The sequence below is a fragment of the Pelodiscus sinensis genome, chromosome 3, assembly GCF_052426305.1.
Source record: "Pelodiscus sinensis isolate ZL-2025 chromosome 3, ASM5242630v1, whole genome shotgun sequence".
Classification (NCBI taxonomy): domain Eukaryota; kingdom Metazoa; phylum Chordata; order Testudines; family Trionychidae; genus Pelodiscus; species Pelodiscus sinensis.
Window position 1 is genome coordinate 48,245,389 of NC_143054.1, and position 24,387 is coordinate 48,269,775.

General features: G+C 39.4%; 1 protein-coding gene across 1 annotated transcript in view; it reads left to right on the forward strand.

Annotated features, from left to right (window-relative positions):
- Nucleotides 1-19,550, forward strand: part of LOC149524645 (isoaspartyl peptidase/L-asparaginase-like) — a 73,003-nt gene extending 53,453 nt beyond the window's left edge. The window contains exon 5 of the mRNA XM_089776924.1: nucleotides 15,844-19,550. Coding sequence (XP_089633050.1) covers nucleotides 15,844-16,058 — 215 coding nt within the window. The 3' untranslated portion in view covers nucleotides 16,059-19,550. The remainder of the gene's footprint in view (nucleotides 1-15,843) is intronic.
- The last annotated feature ends 4,837 nt before the right edge of the window (nucleotides 19,551-24,387 follow it).

Below are 24,387 nucleotides of genomic sequence, written 5' to 3' on the forward strand. Positions count from 1 at the left end.
ATACTGCACTAGATGGACCTTTGATCTGACCCAGTATGGCCAGTCTCCTATATTATGTTCTTATGAGTTCTGGATTATACCCTTAATAAAGAAAGTGCACAGCACAATCATAATCCTGTTCAGATTTCTTTCAAATTGAACAATTAGTTTTAATAGTAAGTTATTTACTATAAAATCGACAATGTCAACAAGTACTCTAGGAATCTGTTCCAAAGACGTGAATGAATGCCCTGTTTAACACCTTAGAAATCTGGGAGGCTCTTCTTGAGGGAATTCTGGTAAAGATGGCATTTAATGGCTTTGTAGCATGCAAAGGAAAGCAATATTTTGTTTACTGTCAAAAGACATATCATACTTTAGGCACATCATAACAGGTTATGATAGAAAAACAGGAGATAAGAAAGTTCTCTTTGGATCAAAAATAAAATATATTTTTATCTGTAGTGAAAAAGAAAGGCTACTTGTGCTTGTTGTCAGCCTGCCTATTCTTATACAGTGGCCCTTTTCACCCTCATCTAATCTCACCTGTCAAATTTCCTGGGATTTTTAAAAGATACAGTACAAATGGCCTTTACAGCAAGTTAGCAGTTATTAACAGTTCCAAAGATTTTTAATTTTCAAAATCAAAGGAATTATATGTGCTTATGACAAAGTCATGTAGATAAGCACTAACTTGGTCCTTTTAAGACTCTTGCATTAATATAATTCTTCTCTGCTGTTGGGAGGATTATTCTATATGTCTACACTACCCTCCTAATTCGAACTAGGAGGGTAATGAGGAGTACAGCTAGTTCAGATTAGGAAGCCTAATCCGAACTAGCAACTCCGTGCCGCGTGTAGCCACGCGGCACGGGGTTCGAACTGCCGGCATTTAAAAATGGCGCCGGCCGGCTTCATGCAAATGAAGCCCGGGAAATTCAAATCCCGGGCTTCATTTGCAAGTGCGGTATGCCTACATTACCCTCCTAGTTCGAATTAGGAGGGTAGTGTAGACATACCCTATGCTAGTCACATTTACAAAATGTAGGCTTGCTGCTAAATGTAGTATCGAACTGAACCAGATATAACAGGTAATTTTTTTCAGAAGGGAGTTAAGTTCCTATCTTCTACTTTAGGCGCTGAAATAAATAAGTTGGATCCTCAGAACTCCTGCTTAGATAGGCACCAAAAGTCCCAAAGTGCTTATATTTCTGCTGTTAAAGTCCCCAAGATGCCTAAAAATTTGCCAGCAAGCATACCCACCACCACATTTCAGAAGCAGCATGCCAGATAGAATCCTGCATAAAACAATACTGACAGAGACACCACTGTCTCCCCTATTTGGTTTAGTATGATGGTAAAACTACTCACCCAGGAAGTGGAGGACCTGACTTCAATTTCTCCTTGCCCTTTTGATTGATATCAAGCAGGTGCTTCATGTTGGGTCTCCAACTTCCTATGAGAATGCCTGCTTCACTAGGATATGTTGCTCTGCTATGGAGCCTGCAAGTTCAGGATGTGAACAGGTTGTATATTAATACAAACATGCACACATGCACACACCCCACGAGAGCTTAGCTGAAGGGAGGTGAGGCTACCCCGCTCTAGCATCGTGCAGAACTTTGATGTGCACACAACTCAGCTCCTTCTGGCAAGCACGCCTAGTGGGAGGTCTTAAGCTTTTCTGGGGCATCAGCCCAGACAGAGCCCATGTGGGAAGGTAGTAGCCTTCTGGCCAGGCTGTTCATGAGCTCAGTGCTCTGACCAAGGGCTGGTTCTCCTCATAGTGATGAGAGCAGGAAGGAGGAGGATATGGAAGATCTATTGATCTGGAGAGGGGGAAGGACTGCAAGTACCGATGTGGGACAAACAGAAAATATGGGACAATTTGCCCATTTTTATGAAAAAGTCAGGATGCCTGCTGAGGGTCTTAAATATAGGACTGTCCATTTAGAAACAAGACACCTAATCATCCTAATTTTGTCACTAGGTTAGGTTTGGCATGAGAATACCAGGTGGAGCAGGGCCTGGATCCTGTCTTTCTTTGGTGAGGGCTTTAAACAAAGGCCAAGAGTCAATATCTCTCTCTTGCAGTGACTATTTAGATATTCTGTACAAATAGTGGAGAGCTTCAACAGAAAAGAAAAGTGCCAGAATATTCCATTCCCTAGTGTTTAGGCAGACCTATAGGGGAGCTCTGGGTTCAAGCTCCTGTTTACATCAGATGAAATCAGGACTTGAACTCAGCTCTCTTGCATTCTACATCAGTCTGCTAGTCATTGCATAATTGCATGTAAGAGAACCACCCTTTCCCCATTTTGTATAAAACTTGAGTTGGTGGGCTTGCTATGAAAAGTGAGCACTATGGGTAAGATAATTTGAGTCTCCCACCAGAGTTTAGATGTGTTCTAAATTCTTGAGAATTAAAGCATGGCCCCCCAGTAGAAGAATAGGTGCAAAGGAATTCACCCCCCAGTGGGGTTAAGCAGTAGCTGAATGGGGGCTTTGAGGATCTAAAATTTTGATTTTCTTACCTAAAGTTGCAATTAGGCACCTAGATCCCTTTATGGATCTAGTTCTTTGTATATTTCTGTTTATAGTAAGAGGATTTGAGCATTACTGTGTTGACACAATAATACAAGGATTGCCATAGAGGTACCTGTTATGTGTTGTAGGACTTTGATTTTACAGTTGGAGCCTAGGCAGAACCTTTTACGTGAGTGGCATCCACACAAACCTTGCAACACTGGAATGAAGTTCAATTAAAATAAGAGGCTTTTTTTAATATTACTGTCTAGACTCTCTAGGGAAAGATCTAAATAATTTTTGAAAATGTTATTATTTTCCAGTCTTGAAATCTGATTTTTATGGTGACACGCTATAAAGTCTTTGAAAATCTATTCATATGTATTGGCATTTTTTTCTGATTTTTTTTTTTTTTTTTTGCCTAGTGATACCTACAATTGCATAAGAAAAAGTCTATGAATTAATTTCTGTTTGTAAGAAATCAATACATTGTTTTGTCCTGTTGTTTTCTTTAGCCACTCTATACAAAGTCTGTGTAATTGTTATTTTTGATCAAATTGAAATAAATATTTTTTAACATTGAGAGTTAGCTCAAGGGGAAATTCTCTAAAGATGCTGCCTAAGGCCTATTGACTTTTAATGATATATAGACTTCTAAGGGCCAGATGTTACAAGGTATTTAGGCACCTAGTGGGATGTGCAACTTGAGCAGGATAGCTCAGCTAATGCCAATTTGCTGCCTCTGAAGTACCGAGGATATTTGGAAAATCCCACTAGGCACCTTTCAAATATTTAGGCACTGGCACTGTTCCTCCATGGATCACAGTGGAAGATGCCAAATCCAGGACAAACCACTGAGAAATGAGGAGAGGCTCACTCCAAACTGGTGGTTATTCTAGCATTGCATTATCCCAAGTCAGGAACAAAAGTGAACTTCTATATCACCACACTGGTTAACAAGAAGTCCAAAATGCAATCTCCTTAGGCATTCCACCCTTGGGTTCTCTTCCTTGTTAGAAATTCAGAGAAATGAAGCGGGAAATGAAGACAATAAAGGAGATGTCTTGGGTCCTTTTTAAAATCCTTGGCCATGTGCATGGAATTTTACTAAGTGAAACAAAGCTCACAGACAAAGATCATGGAAAATTACTGGCCCAGGATGGAGTCCAGTACCATACAAGCTGTTATATGCTTTGATGATTTATAAAGGCGTCCATTGCCTGTATTCTTTCTCAGGCATCCAAAGGAAAAGCTTGCTGGGCAGGATGAATTTATATAATCACCCATTGTTACTTGGTTATACTTAATGAACCATTAAAACTGTTGTTATATTAGGAACTATCTGTTTCTAATATAAATCCTGTGTAAGGTACAGAGTTACCCGGGTACACAATACATATGTAAAATGCAAGTAAATAGCCAATATTCATAATTTCAGTTTAAAAGATTATATGTGGATTTAACCAGGATAGGCATATTTGGTAAAACATAACCTTCCATTTGTTACCCGGAAGGCTGAGGTAAACAATTGCTGTGGGCAATTAATTAAAGCCTAATGCTGTCTCCCCCACAGAAGCCAGATTTGACCTAGTACACATATCTATCACCATTGGAAAGGTAGTCACAAATCAGGTCAGACACGAATTTAGGGCCAAACCATATATTTTAGATAGATAGCAACACGCATCAACAACAAGAACAACAGTAAATGTCCCACCCTAACCTGGAAGAAAAGAAGGATAGGAAAGATCCCGTATACAAAAGGAATATACTATACTTTACAATAAGAAATGGAAGGTGATGATGGATGCTTACGACCTGTGACCTCATGGCTAATTTAAAGCCGTGAGGGAGGACAGCAGGGAGGTCCCTCGAAGTGGGGTATCCTCGCCTCCACATGGCTGACACACTCCGGATTTCTCGGCACCAGTCCTTCGGCTTGGTGAGGCTCCACGTGTGTACAAACAATGGATGGTAAAGTCCCAGGGCCAATAACACCAGTCCCAAAATCCTTAAAAGGGAGAATTCTCTCTCACTACAGGGGGGAAAAAGCTAGTGCTAGACCAGGACAGCCTTGACCAGACCACATGCGGATGGCGCTCCGTGAACAAAGGCCAGAGGGTGGAGTGCAAAGCATCCCTCCGTGTAGTTATAGCGGGAAGAAACTTCTGAGGTGATAATGATCAGCAGACTCCATTTTAAATCACTAGCCTGGGTAACACATTGACACCTTACATGACATACATTGTACAAGATTTAATTGCAGTGGTAAAATCAATTATATAAATGATCATATTCAATCACAGAGCGTCTCAGGCATCTATATACTTTCTAAAAGGTGGCCCTCCTCATATCTAAGTCACTTTTGAAAATAGGATCTAGACACCAAAATGACTTAGGCACTTCTGAAAATTTTATCCTGAGCCGTAAGCCTTTAGTGAGCAATTAGGGTCACAAAAAGGAAGTTAGTGATGGGTATTTATATTAATATTACTAAATACTCAATGAAATCTCTGTTGGGAAATGTAAGAATTAATAGGGGTCCAGGAAGGCGATAATGGTCAGGGGTCTGGCAAGAGCAGCCATTGTCCATTCTGATGTATAAATATGCTCTTTCCCTTTATCCGTGTAGCCTAGAAAGATAGTTATACTATCTTCTTTGTTTTGTCTTCTCACTTGCTCTGTAAAAATATTTTCAGGATCAGATCCTTTGTATTTTTTTTAACCTGCTGACTTGGAAAGTATGTAGTGTAGAAAAGTGCTGATCTAACTGAAAATCCTGTAAACAGTAAACAGGGGCAGGTATAAGATATTGATCACCTGACTGTTAATATTCATTGTATAGAAGTTAGCATTACTAAATAAGGATTTAGGGGCAGTATTGGTAGACATGTGAATTAACATACTAAAATAAATAAAGGAGTGTATCTGGTGCCAAAGTATTGCCATTCAAAACATTGTATTGGGAGGTCGGGGGAAACATGTATTGGCAATAAAGTGGTCCTCTTACCCCATCTGTACCTGAATTGACTGTTTCTTCTTTCTAACAATCCCTACCTTTATTTTAAAAAGAAAAGCTGAATATCATTGTTTGAAGTCTAGAATGAAGACTATGGGTGTATATATATTATATATATATATACACACACACACTGCAGCAGGGCCATGCTTTCCAACTCAAGTAGTCAGAAATACATTAGCTCTGCTCAAGCTAACAGACTAAAAGTAACAGTGTAAGTGGTGGCTTGTACTAGCATTTTGATTATGTACTAAGGGAGGGGGGAAAGTTGTACTCTAACAGTTAATCCAGCTCCAGTGTAGGCCTACCCTGTGGGAGCCATACATTAGAGGTCCATTTTTACAGGTTCTAGTTCTGTCTCTGTTACTCAGTAAGGACTGAATTGTTACCTGTCTTTCTGTGGGTTCACACAGAGGCGAATGTTGTGTGGCCTCTGCAATGGCAGTCCTTCTGGAATGGTCTATTCAGACCTTATTTCCTTTAAAGAATAACCCCCTAGGCTACCTCTAAACTACACCCCTCTGTTGGCAGAGGGATGTAAATTAGACGTATCGAAAGGGCAAATGAAGCCGGGATTTAAATATCCCGTGCTTCATTTGCATAATGGCAGCTACCACTTTTTTTTAAAACTGGGCTTTTCGAAAGAACCTGGCAGTTTTGACAGGGCATTTTCGACAGAAATGCCCCATTTTGAAAGAGGCTGTATTCCTCATTTTTGGGGAAATCATTTATATGAGTTTATTTTACCTCTCATGTAGTTCAACAGAAAAAGAAAACAAGCAGCATAACTTAGGTTTTATCAAGTAGCTATAAAGCAATGTCAGACTGACAGATGCAATTCACATTTCTATTGACACAGAAACCTGACCTTTGGAGTTCTCAGAATCCCCTATCTGAAACTTTGACTATTCACCAGAGGTTGTCAGAATGTCATCTGTCACTTATCAAATTTCAATCAGTCAAGTACCATTGATGGACTCTGCAAAACAAATCAATGCATTATATAGGGTGAGTCACTAGTAGTGGCTGACCAACATTTTCTACGTCAGGTGGCCTAAGATACCTTTCTCTTGGAAGTTCTAAAGATGGCCTGTTTGGCAACTCCCAGAATTAGGGAGTTCTCATTCTCTTAGAACTTATGTTCCTCACTCTGTGAAACCCAACTCCTCCTCATCATCTCAGAAATGAAAGATTAAAAATCAACTTCAAACTTAAACATACTGCAGACTAGATTTCTCCCCAAATAATACAGTCAAACCGCAAAAAGTATCAGAGATGTAGCCGTGTTAGTCTGAATCTGCATAAACAATGAGAAGTCCTGTGGCACCTTATAGACAAACAGATTTATTGGACCATAAGCTTTCATGGGCAAAGACCCACTTCATCAGACGTATCTGACGAATTGGATCTTTGCCCATGAAAGCTTATGCTCCAATAAATCTCTTAGTCTATAAGGTGCCACAGGAAACCTCAAAAAGAAATTGTTAGAAAAAGAAGAAACCAACTTTTCCCTCTTTGAAAGTTCTTACTTGAATAATTCAGGCTATCTTTTCCAGTTCAACTACCTAGACATGATAGTGGATCTGATTCACCTCATATTAAACATGACAGAATTTTCACAATGTCCTCAGGAGGACACTTGCAAAATGAAAAGGAAAAAGGAGAAGGCAGAGTTTCCAATTCTAGACTGTGAACTTGGAGTGGCTAAAGCTACAGAAGAGATACATTAAAAGAAACTTTTTAGAATTATGCACAATTCAAACAGGGCTTGAACTGGCCCATCCTGTTATGGGTTGGAAACTGGTGTCTTTTTAAAGGCTGCCATCATGTGTCCTGGAATCCCTGTTTTCATTTAAAAATAAGAAATCTCCAGTGGATATGGTTGTAGGGAAAAAAATCAGAATATTCACTGAGTGTAACGAGGGGACTGTTATTTGCTTGGCTTTGCAGGAAGCCTGGAACAATAGCTGAGAAATCTGAACTACCTCATCCAACAATCTTCTCTCAGAACTGTCCTAAGAGCCAACAGTCCTGAGGAAAGGGCCCAAGGAAGCAATGAGCACCATAAAGGAATACTAGGTCTGCAGAGCCCAGTTGGCTGTCCAACCCCTATAGGGAAGAAGCCAAACCTAAGTATCTGTACTGCACCAAACAGAAGTCAAACCCAAGAAACTCAGGAGATCACATGTGTGTATCCAAACCCTGCTGTTTAAAAGAGCACATTAGAGCATCCCTAGATTAACCTCTGAGTTCAACAGGCCAAAGGGCTCTATTTTCCCCTAGTCCTATTAACCAAGTCCATATTTCTTCACTTAATCCAGGACCACGCATAATCTACGCAGATTCTTATTCCATTTTTGAAGAGAAGATACTTAAGCATTTGGATCCAGACTTACCAGTATACTCCAATTGCTCTATGTTGCTCCATGAATACAAAGCCATTGAAAATCTAGATCCTCGGTTAGTTTTGAAAGCAAGTCTGTACCACTGTTCTTTATATTATGTCCCAGTTTTACAAAGAGCACTAAGCAGACAGAATGTGCCCAACTGGAATTCATTGCGGACTCAGGACCTTTGTGAGTCCTTTCTAGATCCTTATATCTGAGCAATTGTTCATATATTTATATTTTCTTGCCTTGTGCTCAGGAAGTTAGAGGATATTATTTGTTGCTAGATAATTCCTAACAGTGCCTGACCAGATACATGGGTCCCAATCAATAAGAGAGAAAACTACAGGTAAAAATAATAATAGTCTCTCAGTTTTACCTATTGTTCTTTGAGGAGATTTGTTATACAGCTTTATTATTCTCAATTTTAATTGAAATTATTTTCTTTTTTTAGTGCAATTTGCTTTCAGAGGGGGAGAAACATGACTGAGTAGTACATGTGCAGCAGAGTTGCTACAGCTGAACTGCTTCCAAAATTAGTCCAATTCTGAAGACTAGTTCTGCTTGATACTCCCAAAGAAATACCTATAAAAATAAACCTTGGCAAGGTTTTCTCTTCAATTGCTTTATTAAGAGACAAGCTTAGAGATGTGAGTTTTGCAATTTCCAGACAATTACAATCCTGTGGTTTTTGTTATACCCCCTCTGAGAATTTTTTTTTAACAAAGACTGTTGTGAATTTAAAAAAGTAGAGTTAATGCAATCTGACAATTAGTGATCCTTTCAGCCTTGTAAAATTGATGTTTTCCCTTGCAGGTCTGTCTTAAAGGAAATAAAAGTGACAATTTTAATTCCTTATGCCTAAAGCAACTTCTCTAAATTAAGTGTTTCATTTAGGTAAAACTATTTAAAATAGCATCAACTGTTGCATATGAAGTTTACTAGGGAGACAAAAGAATGCATTTTATAAACAACTGATAAAATCTTTCTAATTTACAATACAATCTAAATATAAAATGCCCTCAAAATAAAGGGCCATGTTCTGCCATTGATTTCAATAGGGCTTCTTGCAGAGTGAGGGTATGTCTACACTACCACCCTAGTTCGAACTAGGGTGGTAATGTAGGCAACCGGAGTTGCAAATGAAGCCCGGGATTTGAATTTCCTGGGCTTCATTTGCATCTCGCCGGGCGCCGCCATTTTTAAATGTCCGCTAGTGTGGACTCCGTGCCGCGCGGCTACACGCGGCGTGGACTAGGTAGTTCGGACTAGGCTTCCTATTCCGAACTACTGTTACTCCTCGTTTCACTTCCTAGTACGAACTACCTAGTCCGTGCCGCATGTAGCCGTGCGGCACAGAGTCCGCACTAGTGGACATTTAAAAATGGCGGCGCCCATTGAGATGCAAATGAAGCCCGGGAAATTCAAATCCCGGGCTTCATTTGCAACTCCGGTTGCCTACATTACCACCCTAGTTCGATCTAGGGTGGTAGTGTAGACATACCCTAAGGTATTACTCAATCTGAGTAAGAGTGGAAAAAATCTGGTCTCCAAAATATCACCAGCTAGATTGAACCTTTAGGTTCAACCCTGCTCAGGGCATGTCAATGCACCTGTGCCACAGTAGCATTTATCAGACTCTGCCTACACTGATGGGAATGTTTCTCTGATTGTCATAGGTATTCTGTCTCCCTGAGCTATATTGATGGTTAAAGCCCTCCCATCAACATAGCACTATCGATACCAGGTGTTAGGTCAATATCACTATGTCGCTCAGGGACGTAGTTATATGGAGGTAAGTGTAAACCAAGGCTTAGCTTTATTCTTACCCCATAATGTTTTGGTACCCAAGGATAAGCTCAAAGAAGGATTCTTCATCCATAGGCAATAGGGTAATCCTTAGTGCTTCAAATTTGATTGTTTTAACTTACAAACCTGAACAAGACATGTGCACAAACAGAGACTAAGGTGTCTGCATTTGTTATTGTGGAGGCAGAAGATAGTTCATGAAATATAGCTGAAAAATAAGTTAAATATAAATCAGTTTTCTGGTAAGTATATACATTTTATACACCCAAAGCACACATTACTTTTTGTACCCTTTTCTGTCATGACTGAGGCTAGCTAGGAAAAACTTGATAGCTTGACTCCAATGAAGCCATGCAAATGAAGAGCTCGGAGCCAAATTCTGCCCTCTGCTACACTAGTGTAAATCTGATAAATACCTTTATGGAAATTTTGTTGGCTACCTTCTGATAAACAGAAGAGTGGTGACCTCAGATGATCTTCTTATCTCCAAACTCAGGGCCTCTCCCAACAGGACAAGTAGACAGAGACCAGTCCCCTTGCAGAGGCACATGCAAGCTAGAAACCCTTTAATAATAATGAATAACCTTGGGTAATCACTGGCAAAATCGGATCAAGTTTCAAATATATATTCATGAGGGAAGGAGAAACCTAAATCTCAAGATTCTGGTTCAAATAGGAACATGGAAATTAACTGTTAAAAGCATCATAACATAAATACCCATATAAGAGTTTGGATTCTGTTATCTTTAGACAGTTGTCTTTTTATCAGGTGTCTTTAAACTCATCAGCCACACAAGGTGGTCATTGGTTCCACTGGAAAGGCAAATCAATTATTTATTTAAAACAAAGTCCCATTTGGTTTTAGAGATTTTAACCTTTAAAATTTCAGATTAAATGTTCAACGTTTATATTTTTCATTTAATATTTTCTGCATCGTTGTCTGCCAGCTATTCAAATGGAATATGATTTAGCTGAACAGTTGACTTGGGGGCCTTGAGATAAGGTACCATGAACGCAGAGCAGGAAAGAAGATACCCAGGTAGTTTTCTGCCATCTAGGGTGCACCTGATCTTCAATTAATGATTTTATGAATTTCAAATTGCATCAGATCTGCACATTATAAGAACTGACAGATGGCTTGCCAGCATTTATATGTGCAGGATGCTGCCTTCTAAGAGATGAGTATGCCAGGAGACTGGTAATCTGTTCTTCAGCTCAGAAGAATGGCATAAATCAAGCAGAAGATTGAGAATGTATACTAAAATATTCCTTGCTACAAATTCAAGAATACCCTTTGGAGCAGTGCAGTGGATTTACACTCATGATTCACAGATTTATTCCTTGCAATCAAATTGAGCATTTTGGTTTTTGAGGTAACGTAGCCATGTAGTAGAAACTAGGGGCAAGTACATCTTTACTCTACCATGGCATTTAAATTTCCAGACTGAGTGCTACAGTGTCCTGGCTATTTTTAAAGAATGCTCTATTTGTTTTAACTAAGAAATCTATTGCTGCAGTGGATTTCATAGAGGCACAGACTCAGCCAAATATGGGATTATTGTGCCAAGAAACTGAGAGCCATAGCATCAGCTCAGAGGCAATATCATCCAGAAGATGGGCAATTCTTTTCCTTGTTGACACCAAAGATCCATGATGAATAGATTGCACTCCCTGCTCCTTAGTTCTTGAGAGGGAGATTGGATGGAAATTCCATGAACTGGTTCTTGTAGAATTTTCTGGATCTCTTGTATAAAATCGTAACTCTACTAGGACTCGCCCTCCCCATTTGATCTTAGTTCTTTTTTCAACACTTTGCTAGTGGTTAATAATGACTTATGCCAATAAGATTAAAATTACAATAAATAATTCTGTACTAGAAATACATCAGACTCCAGACACTGTATTTTGTCAGGAGGCAGAAGAGTGAATAAACCTGTGTATATGCAGTTTCCAGTCTTCTTTTAAACATTCCAGATGGAGTGATTGAAACCTTTTAATCCCCACAGGGAAATTATTTATTTACATCAGTGCTCTACATAACAGACACAGAAATGCTGAATAGAGGGAGAGGGGTCATTGTGACACAGTGTAAGTGTAACCCACACACCTAGAGTGTGTCTAGACTACATGCCTCCTTCGACGGAGGCATGTAGATTAGCCAGATCGGAAAAGGGAAATGAAGCCGCGATTAAAATAATCGCGGCTTCATTTAAATTTAAATGGCTGCCCCGATCTGCCGATCAGCTGTTTGTCGGCAGATCGGGGCAGTCTGGACGCGATGCGCCGACAAAGAAGCCTTTCTTCATCGGCACAGGTAAACCTGGTTTCACGAGGCTTACCTGTGCCGATGAAGAAAGGCTTCTTTGTCGGCGCATCGCGTCCAGACTGCCCCGATCTGCCGACAAACAGCTGATCGGCAGATCGGGGCAGCCATTTAAATTTAAATGAAGCCGCGATTATTTTAATCGCGGCTTCATTTCCCTCTTCCGATCTGGCTAATCTACATGCCTCCGTCGAAGGAGGCATGTAGTCTAGACACACCCTTAGTGTGGTTACTGAGCGATGCAAGTGGTACCTAGACCACAGCAACAGTTAAGATCAAGAGCCCACTGCAGAAGGGCTGGGAGCCAGCTGGCTTTTAGCTCAGAGGGTAGAGGCTCCTATACTCAGCCCCAGAGCTCCCAGGTTCAAATCTACCTAGTGGCAGTTACATAAGTACCCTAAAGCTGACTCACCACTCTGTGTACTGTGGAAGTGTCCCCACCTGTGATAACTTGATGAGGTGATAGTTTAGATACTCAGTGATTAAATTATCTAGGTTACTCAGTTTATCATCAGGAAACAGTTAAAAGAGAAGCAGGAGTGAGGGGAGAAATGACCAGAGGAGTGGAAGATTGCAGAGAGCAGTATGACTTACCCACCTTCTATCCTGTGCTTTGGTAGCTGGTAAATAGGTGAAAAGCCTTACGCTGCAGGAAATATTTATAAAGCATGCTGTAAATAAAGCACTTGGTGTGCATGAAGGCTCTAATAAGAATCCAGGATGAGGGATCCCTGTCCTCTGGCAATCATTATAGAGATGAGCTTTAAGTTAACATTATAAGACATGCCACTGTGAATGCCTTCAGCATTGAAGTAATTATTTTCTCACAATTGACATACTGTAATGCAAATTGAACAGGTTGTATTTTTTTAAAAAGATGCTAAGAGAGGTCTGAATTAAAACTCACATAAAGCAGATGAATGCTATAGTGAGGAAACAAAATTGAAGTTCTAAAAGGCCTGATTTTCCTCATCAGTTGCATCATTCAATGTTCTAGTTTTCCAACTGGTTAGAAACACATACTATCCTAAATATATTTCTCCTATCTGCTGTGGAGACTCCAAAAGTCCACCCCATAAAGTCTTCCATGCTGTCTCTTCCTTTTAATGTCTTCTAGTGAGGAGCATATTACTCAATATATTAACTATCCCCCAACTCCTTCTCAGTAGTGCTCTGTTTAAATTGGCTAGTTCTCTACTAAGCCCATCTCTCCGGATCAGACCTCCCAATGTTTGCTCATCCTGTCTTGAATCTTTGAGTGGACTGCAATGAAAAGGTCACTACCTCCAGCCCTTAACATGTGTCTTCTGGAAGGTGGGGCATGGCTGCCCATCCAAAAAATGTTATTGTCATACTGCTGAAAACCCACTGGCTGTGTCTAGACTGGCCAGTTTTTCCGGAAAATGAGCCACTTTTCCGGAAAAACTTGCCAGCCGTCTACACTGGCCGCTTGAATTTCAGCAAAAGCACTGACGATCGCATGTAAAATTGTCAGTGTTTTTGCAGAAATACTATGCTGCTCCTGTTCGGGCAAAAGTCCTTTTGCGCAAAACTTTTGTGCAAAAGGGCCAGTGTAGACAGCCCAGATTTGTTTTCCGCAAAAAAGCCCTGATCGGAAAAATGGCGATCGGGGCTTTTTTGCGGAAAAGCGTCCGTGCCAATCTAGACACTCTGTTCCGAAAATGCTTTTAATGGAAAACTTTTCTGTTAAAAGCATTTCCGGAAAAATCATGCCAGTCTAGACGTAGCCACTGAGTTTGTGGGACTCAACGTGTCTATGATTTTCTTAACCAGGAGCTAAAATCTTCCCAGTAGCTTTGCAAGTCATTCAGGTTGCCTAAAAAGGGGGATTCCCAAAAAGAGATCTCTGATACATTGGGGTGAAAGAAATAGCTTCACCATTGATGTCTCTGCCCACAATTTCAATATGCAAAGATCTAGGGAATTGGGGTAGGGGAGTGCTTGACTCCAAATGCTAAGGGTGGCACTGCAATCTAGCAAGCACTTCCTATCCCTCTCCAGAAAATCTGCTCAGATAAGGATTGGATTCAGAGTCAATTATTTTTGGGCAGCAATTAGAAAAAAAATCTCTATTTGGGAAGCTATTTGGCTTATTTTAGGATATTTTATGCCAATCTCATCTCCTTGGTTTACTCGAAACACCTGTAAACTGTATTATGTATATGTGTGATGAATGTACAAGGGGAGTTTGGTCCTAGCAATTTTGCCCCTTGTTTCAGTAAAACTGAAGAAGAGTTAAGGCTTTCTGAAGAGTTTGTGCTTTTCTGAGAGGTTTAATATTGATGAAAAGCAAAGGAAGTGAGACAAAATGGGGTGCCCGCTAAAATTCCCCATGCTTTGTTTATGGTGGTGCTGCAGACTTGTTCTGACACTACCTAATTATTTTACACACTAAGAACTTAATTATTCACTGTTATGTTTGCAGTACTAGTTGCAGCATGCTGGGCCTTTCCAAGATTAGATAAAAAAATGCTCTTTGCCCTGAATAATGTACAAACATGCCTATTTGAGCATGCATTCATTTATGTTGAGCTCTCACTGAATTCAGCAGGAGTGTCAAACAACTACAGAATGAGGGTTTCAGACCACTGGGTGTGGGTTAGAATGGAAAGGAAAGGAAAAACAGGAAGTCTAACAGAAGTTGGAGCTAACTTATTTTTGCTACATCATATTTCATGTACATAACATGAATTTTGGAGAAATCTGTTTGATAAGCGTTTTTCTCCATGTGAGATGTTGCAGACCAAATGAAAAATGAACACCCTCAAAATCTATTTCTAGCAAATTGATGAAATTATTCTTTTCTGCGCACTATGTTTTCAGGCGGCTTATTCAATGTGCTTTTATTCTTGAAGGTAAAAGGAAAGCAAATAAATAATGTCAAAGTTTGAAGCAGGAGTGGTGAACTTACGGCCCATGAAGCTGAGGCACAAGCCAATAGCAGCGCTCCAGCTGTGTGAAGGCTCTGTGATTAGAATTCCAGCTCTCAGCTCTGGGAAGGTGGGAGCCCCCCGTGCCTTGCGAGCTCAATCAGAGTCAGGAGGGAGGAAGCAGCTCTCTACCCTGATCCCAGCAGGCACTGCCCTTCCATTGCTTCCATTGGCTGGGAATCATGGCCAATGGCAGCAGCAGGGTGTGATACCTACAGGGAGCACTTCCCTGCAGCACACAAAGCCACATGGAGCACCTGTGCCCCCTGCAAGCTGTGTCAGGTGGACACGCTATCCCTTGCCCCTTCCTATAATCCCTCATCGAGACCCTATACCCTCCTGCCCAGATCTCACACCTCCAGCCCACTCCTACACCCTCTCTCCTGCCCAGACCCCGCACCCTCAGCCCCAGCCTGCTCCCCAGCAGACCCTTCCTGCATAGTGAACCCCTTATTTTTGACCCACCCAAGAGCCTAGGGGTCCCCTCAAAATCCACTAGTCCCACACCCCCCAGAAGAATTAATCAAGCTCTGGGCTTGAGTCTTAGTGCCTACCCACCTCCTCACCCTTTGACATTCCTCTGCCCCATGGGGCTTGTTCTGGAGCTTGAATGGAGTAAGGAGAGTATCTTTTTCTCCCCACTTCTTAGCTGAGGAGCATATCTGTGAGGTGGGTTTTTTTTCTTTTTCTCCTTCACACTTGTGTGTGATTCCCCAAATGACTTTTCTGTTGGCCAGTGGCTCTACCCCAAAAAGATTCCTCTTCCCTGTTTAAAATATACTACCAATGGTCTTTATATTTTTGTTATTGCATGTATAAATAACTAATCAGATGTGGTCCTGACACTAGGTAAAACTCCAGAGGAAGCTGCAGATTCTGCTCTTCACTATATGGAGAAGAGAGTCCATGGACGGGGTGGAGTTATAGTTATCAGCAAAACCGGAGAATGGACCGCACGATTCACCACCAAGAGGATGGCATGGGCAGGAATAAAGGAAGGCATATTAACATATGGCCTAAATCCAGGAGAAACCATTCAAGAAATACTTAAACCCCTCACATAAACTTTTTATAGAGGGCACTTTCACACTGATGTTAATAGTTTGTGCTACATGATTTTTTTTAAAGGAATATATAGCTGGCATCTTGGGAGTACTTATTCATCAAAATTAATAAAACATGACTTTATTGCCTTTAATAAAGATAGGTTTCCAAAAGTATTGTATTTAGCTATTTCAGAACTTTGAAAATATGCTGAAGGGAAGTGATGTTTCATGCAAAATTTATTATCAACTGCAGTGAACAAACAAAAAATATGTGTATGGTACTGCTATGTTTCAATCACAACATCTATATCTTAACCCTGGTCTACACTATGGCATTATTTCGAAATAACTCCCCTTCGGTCGAATTTATGAGCAAAGTATCCACACTACCAAGCCAATTATTTTGAAATAACAGGCTGCTTATTTTGAAATATGTACTCCTGTTTTCCTCGGAGAATAATGCTAATTTCAAAATAGTTATTTCAAAATAATACTAAGCTGGATGCTTTAGTGCTGCAGTTTTGAAATAACTTCTCCCCAGAGTAATTTGAACTAATTACTTCCCAGTGCTTCCTGAGGCTCTAAGCCGAGGGAAGTGCATCCACATTAACGAAGCCTGGCTTGGACTAATTTTGAGGCTTCCCCATAGTGGGGACAAGCTATTTTGATTTTGTAAAATTGGGAAATAAGTTGAATGTAGTTATTTTGAAATAATTTACTAGCATAACTATAACCCATTCTGAGGTTCAAGTCTGCCCACCTGAAATTGGATTTGAACTTAGAACCTCAGTATAAGAGTTGCTGAAGCTTAAGCTATAAAGCCAGCTGGCTCTCATCTTTGGCTGTAGAGCTCACTCATTCTTATCTCTCACTGTAAGTGATCTAAGTGCTGCTATATGGGACAATAAACCACACCCATTAGGTGTGTGGGTTACATAGACATGCCTTAACTTCCTGAAATAACCCATCTGAAATGCATGTGATTTTTTCATTGCTTGCTAAATGTATCATCTGTTGATTTATTGTTCATTTTTAGAAAATTTTAATGTGATGGAAAAGTTGAGCTTTCAGTGAAGTTTATCCAACTAAGTTTTAAGAACAGTCACACAATTATATTTTAATATATTGTTCTGAATACAGAAAGCAGTGGATTATGCCTTCCAAAATAAGATATAGACATTATTTTCTTCTACATTTGAAAGTTTGAAATGCTTTATTTGTTAAAGCACCTCTATGGTCCTTTCATTAATTCCTCCCAAATCTGAAATATGCACTTACCATTAAACAGTCCAAAACAAACTGCTTTCTGTTAAAAACAGCATTGCTCTCTTCAAGCGATCAAAACCAGGTGGGAATAAAATCTGTTCCACATAATGTACAAAATTCAGCATTTAAAAATCAGCTTCACACATATAATTGCATCAATGCCTCCTTATAACAAACCTTCATGGGAGAGAGAGCAGAGCACAGACATTGGATTTGTTCAAAGGATTCATCTCACATAAAATTTCCCTTCAGTCTGTGCAATCTATATATCATCACAACCCGCACTGCAGTGTTTTTTTCACTGAAGAATTATCCATCTTACCCAGTAATGAGGTTCACTTCCACAAGTATATTGTATAGATTTTTGTAACAGTACTTCACTGGTTTTGTAATCTTTTTTTATTTTCCTGAGAGCAGTCACCCTTTTACATAAATGTTCAATACTTTGGACCACAGAAATGTTATGTGGCATTCAAGTTTCTTCTATGATCCTCCATCCTGTCAAGTTTGAAATGCTTCCATATCTTAATGCTTCTGGCTCACCTCTCTAAAGATATTTCTATAAACACTGACAGATATGATAAAAAATACATTTTGATGCAGTCTGGGATCACCTAAAAATAAATTAGCAATCAGATGCTGTCATTTGTGCTTTAGTTTTTTTCCTAAATTGAATATCTTTGATGTCAGCTGCAGCAATATAGAGGTGAGTTATTCAAATAATCTTGGACAGTAGCAAACACAAATTGAGTTTGTGATGTTTTATTTTAGCAACAGCAACTTCAAAGGTATAGAGGAGGCAAGCAATTGAAGGGTGAGGACACTGGCTGTGTACAACAAAGACACATAACACAACTTCATGTTGTGCTCACATTTTATAAAAACTTTTTCCTAAAACATTGTGCAAAATTAAACATGTTAATACAATTTTAAAAATAAGTTAACGGCAGAGTGAAATAAATTAAGAGGCATGAATAATAGAAAAATAACAAGGAATCCTCTGGCACCTAGAAGACTAAGAAATTTATTTGGGTATAAGCTTTCATTGACAGGAGCCCACTACATCAGATTCATGATATGAAACTTTGGTTTAGAAGGGATATATTTACGTATATAAAAAGATGGGAGTGTTACATTACCATGTGGAAGGCCAGTGCTAACAAGGCCAATTCAATCAGGCCATGTCTAAACTAGGAAATTATTTCAAAATGGCTACATTTGATGTAAGAACTCCCAATTTAACAAATTCGAATTCATGTGTACTCACAATGAGAAAGCATCAAAATTAGCCTGAAGCAGGCTCAGTTAATGTGGATGTGCTACCACAGACTTAGAACTCCAGGAAGCACTCTTAGGAACTTCAGGAGGCCTCCTGGAGGCCAATAAATTCAAATAAGTAGCACCTGAGCATCCACAATAATGTTGTTTCAAAATTACTATTTCAGAATTAGGGTTACCCCTTGTGAAAAGATGCACACAGTATCTTTTTTAGGGGACCAAGGCAATACTCCGCATTTATTGAAAGTACAACATGAAAAGCAGCATACACACACACACATCCTGTGGATTGTATAGCTACCAGTGTGTCATGGTCAAATCAGTCTACTGGGTAGGCAAGATTGACCAAGTGAGGAGTTGGGGTTTATCTATCACAATTTCAAGTCTCCTCTGAGGCTTGTCTTGCAAGACCAAACCCAGAGTCTAATGGCAAAAGCACCCTTGTTTGTGTCTCACTCTTAGGGTATGTCTACACTGCATTCCTCTTTCGAGAGAGGAATGCAAATACAGAAGAACGAAATTGCAAATGAAGCGTGGGTTTGAATTTCCCATGCTTCATTTGCATAATTGCATCGGAGCGCTATTTTGAAATACCCTATTTTGAAAAAAGAAATGCAGTCTAGATGAGGTTACTTTGAAAGAAAATCCTTCTTTTGAAATTACCCTTAAACCTTAGCAACAGTACCAAAATTGCACTGCTTCTGATACCTGATGTGTTGTAGCTATTTCTCCCCCTCTCCTCCTGCCCATTCTCTCCATCTTCTGTATAACACTGATTCTTCTAAGACTCAGTCCAGAGGCACCTTCAAGACAGCAGAGTGCTTTGAGGTGATGGGCAGAGCTAAGGTGGCAGACAACAGCACAACTTGTACAATATATATTGAATAGATCTGTGTTGTATATTTGTTATTTTTCTGTTACTATAAACAGATATAAAAATAAATAATTTCACCATATAAATAAGAACTTTCCTAGATTCTGCAACATGTTTAGTATTTTGAAGGTATACTACTTTGTATTTCATATTTCTGTATTTGGCTGTTTAGCTTTTGTGTTTTTATTTTACATCTTTTCTGCTATAACTATTTCAGTATAGTATAGCATCTATTTAAAAAATTAAAACCATATTCATTTTCCCCCAAAATAAAAAAGAAATCTGTCCTAACTACAGCTGGGCAAGAATTGAAAAGTTCATTTGAACTTCTACGCCTTTCTGGAGTTTGAAATCCAGCAGTTCACAATCATTTCTAGTCCTTAAAAAAAAAAGGAAACTTAGTGCACATGTAAAACACTGCTTCCTTTATTATCATTTTTCTACTTATCTAGGGCTGAATTCTTAGACATGTTAGTTACACTCATCAACATACATTCCCACTTATCTGTTAGAATTGTAAACAGCATCCAATTATACTTACTAGTTACCCCTGCAGAACCCATTCACCTATTGAGAATGGAGATGGATTCCCCTGTGGTTCATGCATCACTTGCAGGATGAATGTTTAAGTTCCAATTAGAGGGTTGGTTTCTGTCTTCATTTTGTCTTGTGTTTTTTCATTAATGAAAAATCAAGATCACAGGTGTAACTGATAGCAGGTTTTGGCTTATAGAAACATAATTATTTGAGATACTGCAAGAGCCAGGAAGAACACACTTTCATTTGAAATTCGCAGCTGGAGTTGTAAAGGCTGGCAGTTTCAACAATTCTTTTATTTGTAAACTGAGTAAATTTGATCCCAAGAATTTGAAAGGCTACAAACACAGAACCTCATCCATTCATATTTTTACTTTTTACAATTTGATGCTGGCAAGATGTCAAATTGGAAAAAACAGTCAAAACATTTCTAGGATGATCTTTGTTTAGTAAACCAAATTGAATGTTAATATTGATACACAATGTTTGATATCTGATTAGTAGCATTAGAATTAGTGTGGAGGATTTAATGCACCCTCTTGTGTATGACCTTGCTAGGAACATAACAGTAGTTCCTGGAAGTACTGATGGGTTTGGGCTGAGAATGAACTATCAATCACTTTTGTGAATGCTGGTAAACAAAGAAACAAATACTCACATGAACAATTGCCATGAGCTACAGAGAAGCCTCTGTTATTTAACCTGCAAAGTCTTCAAGACAGGACCACATCCACATTTATAATGTTTTCTGTCAGACTTACAGAGGGACAGAATAGATGCAGAATCTAGTGAATCACAGCTTATTGTCCTTGGAGCCGCAAAGAGTCACAATTCAGCTGAATAATGCAGAACAAGTAGAAAGTGGACAATATTAGGAGAGAGAAATTACTGTGGTAGCCACTTTACAAAATGTTTGGAGATTCAATTATGCTGTAATAGGTAGGGATGTGAACGAGTAGTTGACTAGATGATTAACTGATAAACCTAGGCTTATTGGTTAATCTAGTCAACTACTTGCATTTCCTCCCCCACACCTTGCTGCCTCTGCCCAGGCTCACGGACAGAGGCTGTTGCTTCAAAAGCTGCTTGCTTCGGGGCAGCCTTCCTCCCCCTCTTCTCCCACAGCAGCCTCTGTTTGTGGGGAGCAAGGACCCCAACAGACAGGGACAGCTGCTACACCACACTGCTGCCTCTGTATCAGAGCCAAGGTAACATTAATCATTAATAGTGTCGTGAAATGTATGTACAATGACTATGTAAGGAGTTATGTGTATATACTAAAAATCTGTTCAAATGGCGGAGTTGACAAACAGGTTTTCTGTCGAACAACCAATGTTTATTCATTCTGTCTAAAATCAATACAGGTTATTAGTGCTCTACTAAATTCACAGTCCACTTTGGTCAATTTCACAGTGAGAGGATTTAAAAATTTGTAAATTCCATTGTTTCTGCTATTGACATCTGAAATTTCACAATGTTATAATTGTAGAAGTCCTGACCCCAAAAGAGTTGTGTGAGGGGAGAGGGGGGTAACAACATTATGGTAAGGAGAGTTGTGGTACTATTACTGGACTTCTGCGGTGTTGCTGGTGATGATGGTGCCTTCAGAGCTGGGTCACTGGAGAGCAGTCGCTGCGGGCAGGGAGCCCAGCTCTGAAATGAGAGCTGCCATCAGCAGCAGCATCACAAAAGGAAGGATGGCATCGTATGGCATTGCTATCCTTACTTTTGTCCTGCTAATAAAGACCTGGGTCCTCAGTCAGCAGCTGCCGCTTTCTCTTATTTAACCTGCAAAGTCTTCAAGACAGGACCACATCCACATCCACATGCCAACTCTGAAGGCAATGCAGAACTATGAGTGCAATGCCACAATCCTTTTAAAATAACCTTGTGGTCCTCCTGCATATTGTCTTTGGATCAGGACCTGCAATTTGAGAGATATTGGTCTCCCCCATGAAACCTTCGGGCTGCGTGTAGACTGGCATGATTTTGCGGAAATACTTTTAACGGAAAAGTTTTTACGTTAAAAGTATTTCTGCAAAAGAGCGTCTAGATTGGTATGGATGCATTTGCGCAAAAGATGTCTTTTGTGCAAATGCATCCGTGCCAGCCTAGATGCGCTTTTGCGCAAGAGAGCTCCAATGGCCATTTTAGCCATCAGGCTTTCTTGCGCAAGAAATTAAGGTGCATGTCTACACTGGCCCTCTTGCGCAAGTATTCTTGCGCAAGAGGGCTTATCCCTGAGCGGGAGCATCAAAGTATTTGCGCAAGAAGCACTGATTTCTTACAGTAGAATGTCAGTGCTCTTGTGCAAATTCAAGCTGCCAGTGTAGACAGGTAGCAAGTTTTTGTGCAAAAGCGTATGCTTTTGCGCAAAATCTTGCCAGTCTAGACGCACCCTCAGAGTGTAGGGTAAAATCACACAAAATACCAGATTTCACGGTCTGTGGTGCATGTTTGAATTGGATAGGGCTCACAGATGAAGGACTGAAATAATTTCTGAAAGTAACTAACAGGGATAGCAATGCAATGGTAGATAAGAACCTTATCTGTAAAGCCACGTCAGAAGGTTTGATGGTCCATATTTGGAGAACAAGGAAGGCACCTTATCACCCTACACCTAGGAACTAAACAATACAATTTCATCAAGTGTATTTTGATCCTTCATCCCTATAAACTGTTATCATTCTCTATGTTTTAACAAAAAAGTATTGTAGTAAATTTGGTTTCCAATAGCTTTTTCTTCTAGTTTTCAAAACTTAAGCATTGATTTAGCTGTGCCAAAACAGAGCACTATTTCATTTTTTTCCATTTCATCTCTTTTTACAAACGTTTATTGAGAAGCAATCCTATTCCAGGTTCATCCAATTTTTCTGGCTCATCTTAGTTAGTCTCTTTCAACATTCACTCAGTTATGTAAATTTTGAGGCTTGTACTTGATATGGTGAGTCTGTCTCATATCTGTTTGGTTTTATGAGAAGCAATCCCATTACAGATACATCCCACTTTCCTGGCACAACCAAACACTTATATTTCTCTAAGTTATGATAACAGGAAGCTGTACACCGAATTTAATGGCCCTACCATTTAGGAAGGTTCTTGATCAAATAGAGGCAAACTCTCTAAAATATATTTTAGATCACTGATTCTATTAGCATTATTCACCATCTCCTGAAATTTTGGTAATAAATGTATCCTTGTTGTCTTGGTAAATGTACCTAAGTGTTATGATATTAAGCAAGGTGTTGATTCTGAGTTGAATCATAGAAGTTGACATATATGCTGTTCTCATTTCAGTGAGCATTCAGCACATAACAATATGGACACTACAAGGAAATACTAAGGGCACTTGGGGTTTGTGGTGTGACCCTAATAGAATTTGAACAGAAGAGAGCAAAAGAATCACTGCTATATGGTAGTAAGTTTCAGCGGGTATGACCAGATCAGTGTACTCTAGTTCATTAATGTCATAAATTGTATTTGACATGTGTCATGGAAGATATCATTAGAAAACACAGTAATCAGTAATATTCTTGCAGTTAACACCCAAAGAAGAATACTAATATGAAGGAAAAGTGGAATTAATAAGTGTTTACCAGGCAAGTCTGCAGAATGGGTAGAGAGCAGGAAGAAATCATTTGCATTTTAACAAATGCAAAAGTGGGAGAAGAAACCCCCATCATCACCAGACTCCATGGTAACCTTCAGAAGAATTCATTTCAAACATTAACTGGACTATAAAAAGAGGCAAAACAACCCAAGTTATCTTTCACCAATAGAGAAAAGAAAAATGAGCATCCTATTTTTCAGTGAAAGATCCTGACTGAGAGATAATCAGCCATGCTGGAAAAAAAGAGTGACTAGTGAGATAAATCATCTTAAATAAATGCTTCTTAATATTTTGACTTTCCGGTGCATTTTTTTCACTTTTAGCTGTTTGTAACCATCTCTTCCTTTATTTCTTTGATTTATGTAACCTATGTTCTATTGCTAATAAATTTGTTTTATATTAGTCTAAACCAAGTCAGTGCTGTATTTTAATTAAGTGATTGTTAACTCAAGTTAATGTGGCAGAAAATGCCACAGTGGCTAAACAAAGTAAAAGGAGCAGTGAGAAGCAAAAAGGGCATCCCTTAAAAAGTGGAAGTTAAATCCTAATTGCAAAAATAGAAAGGAGCATAAATTCTGGCAAGTGAAGTATAAAAATGTATTTGCAATTAGGGAGCGGAAAAAAGAATTTGAAAACCAGCTAGCCAAAGTCTCAAAAAGTAATAGCAATTTTTTGTTTAAAGTACATCAGAAGCTGAAAGCCTGCTAAACAACCAATAGAACAAGTGGATGTTTGGGAGATTCCCAAAGCTGAGCCATGTTTTCAGGCCACAGATCTGAGGA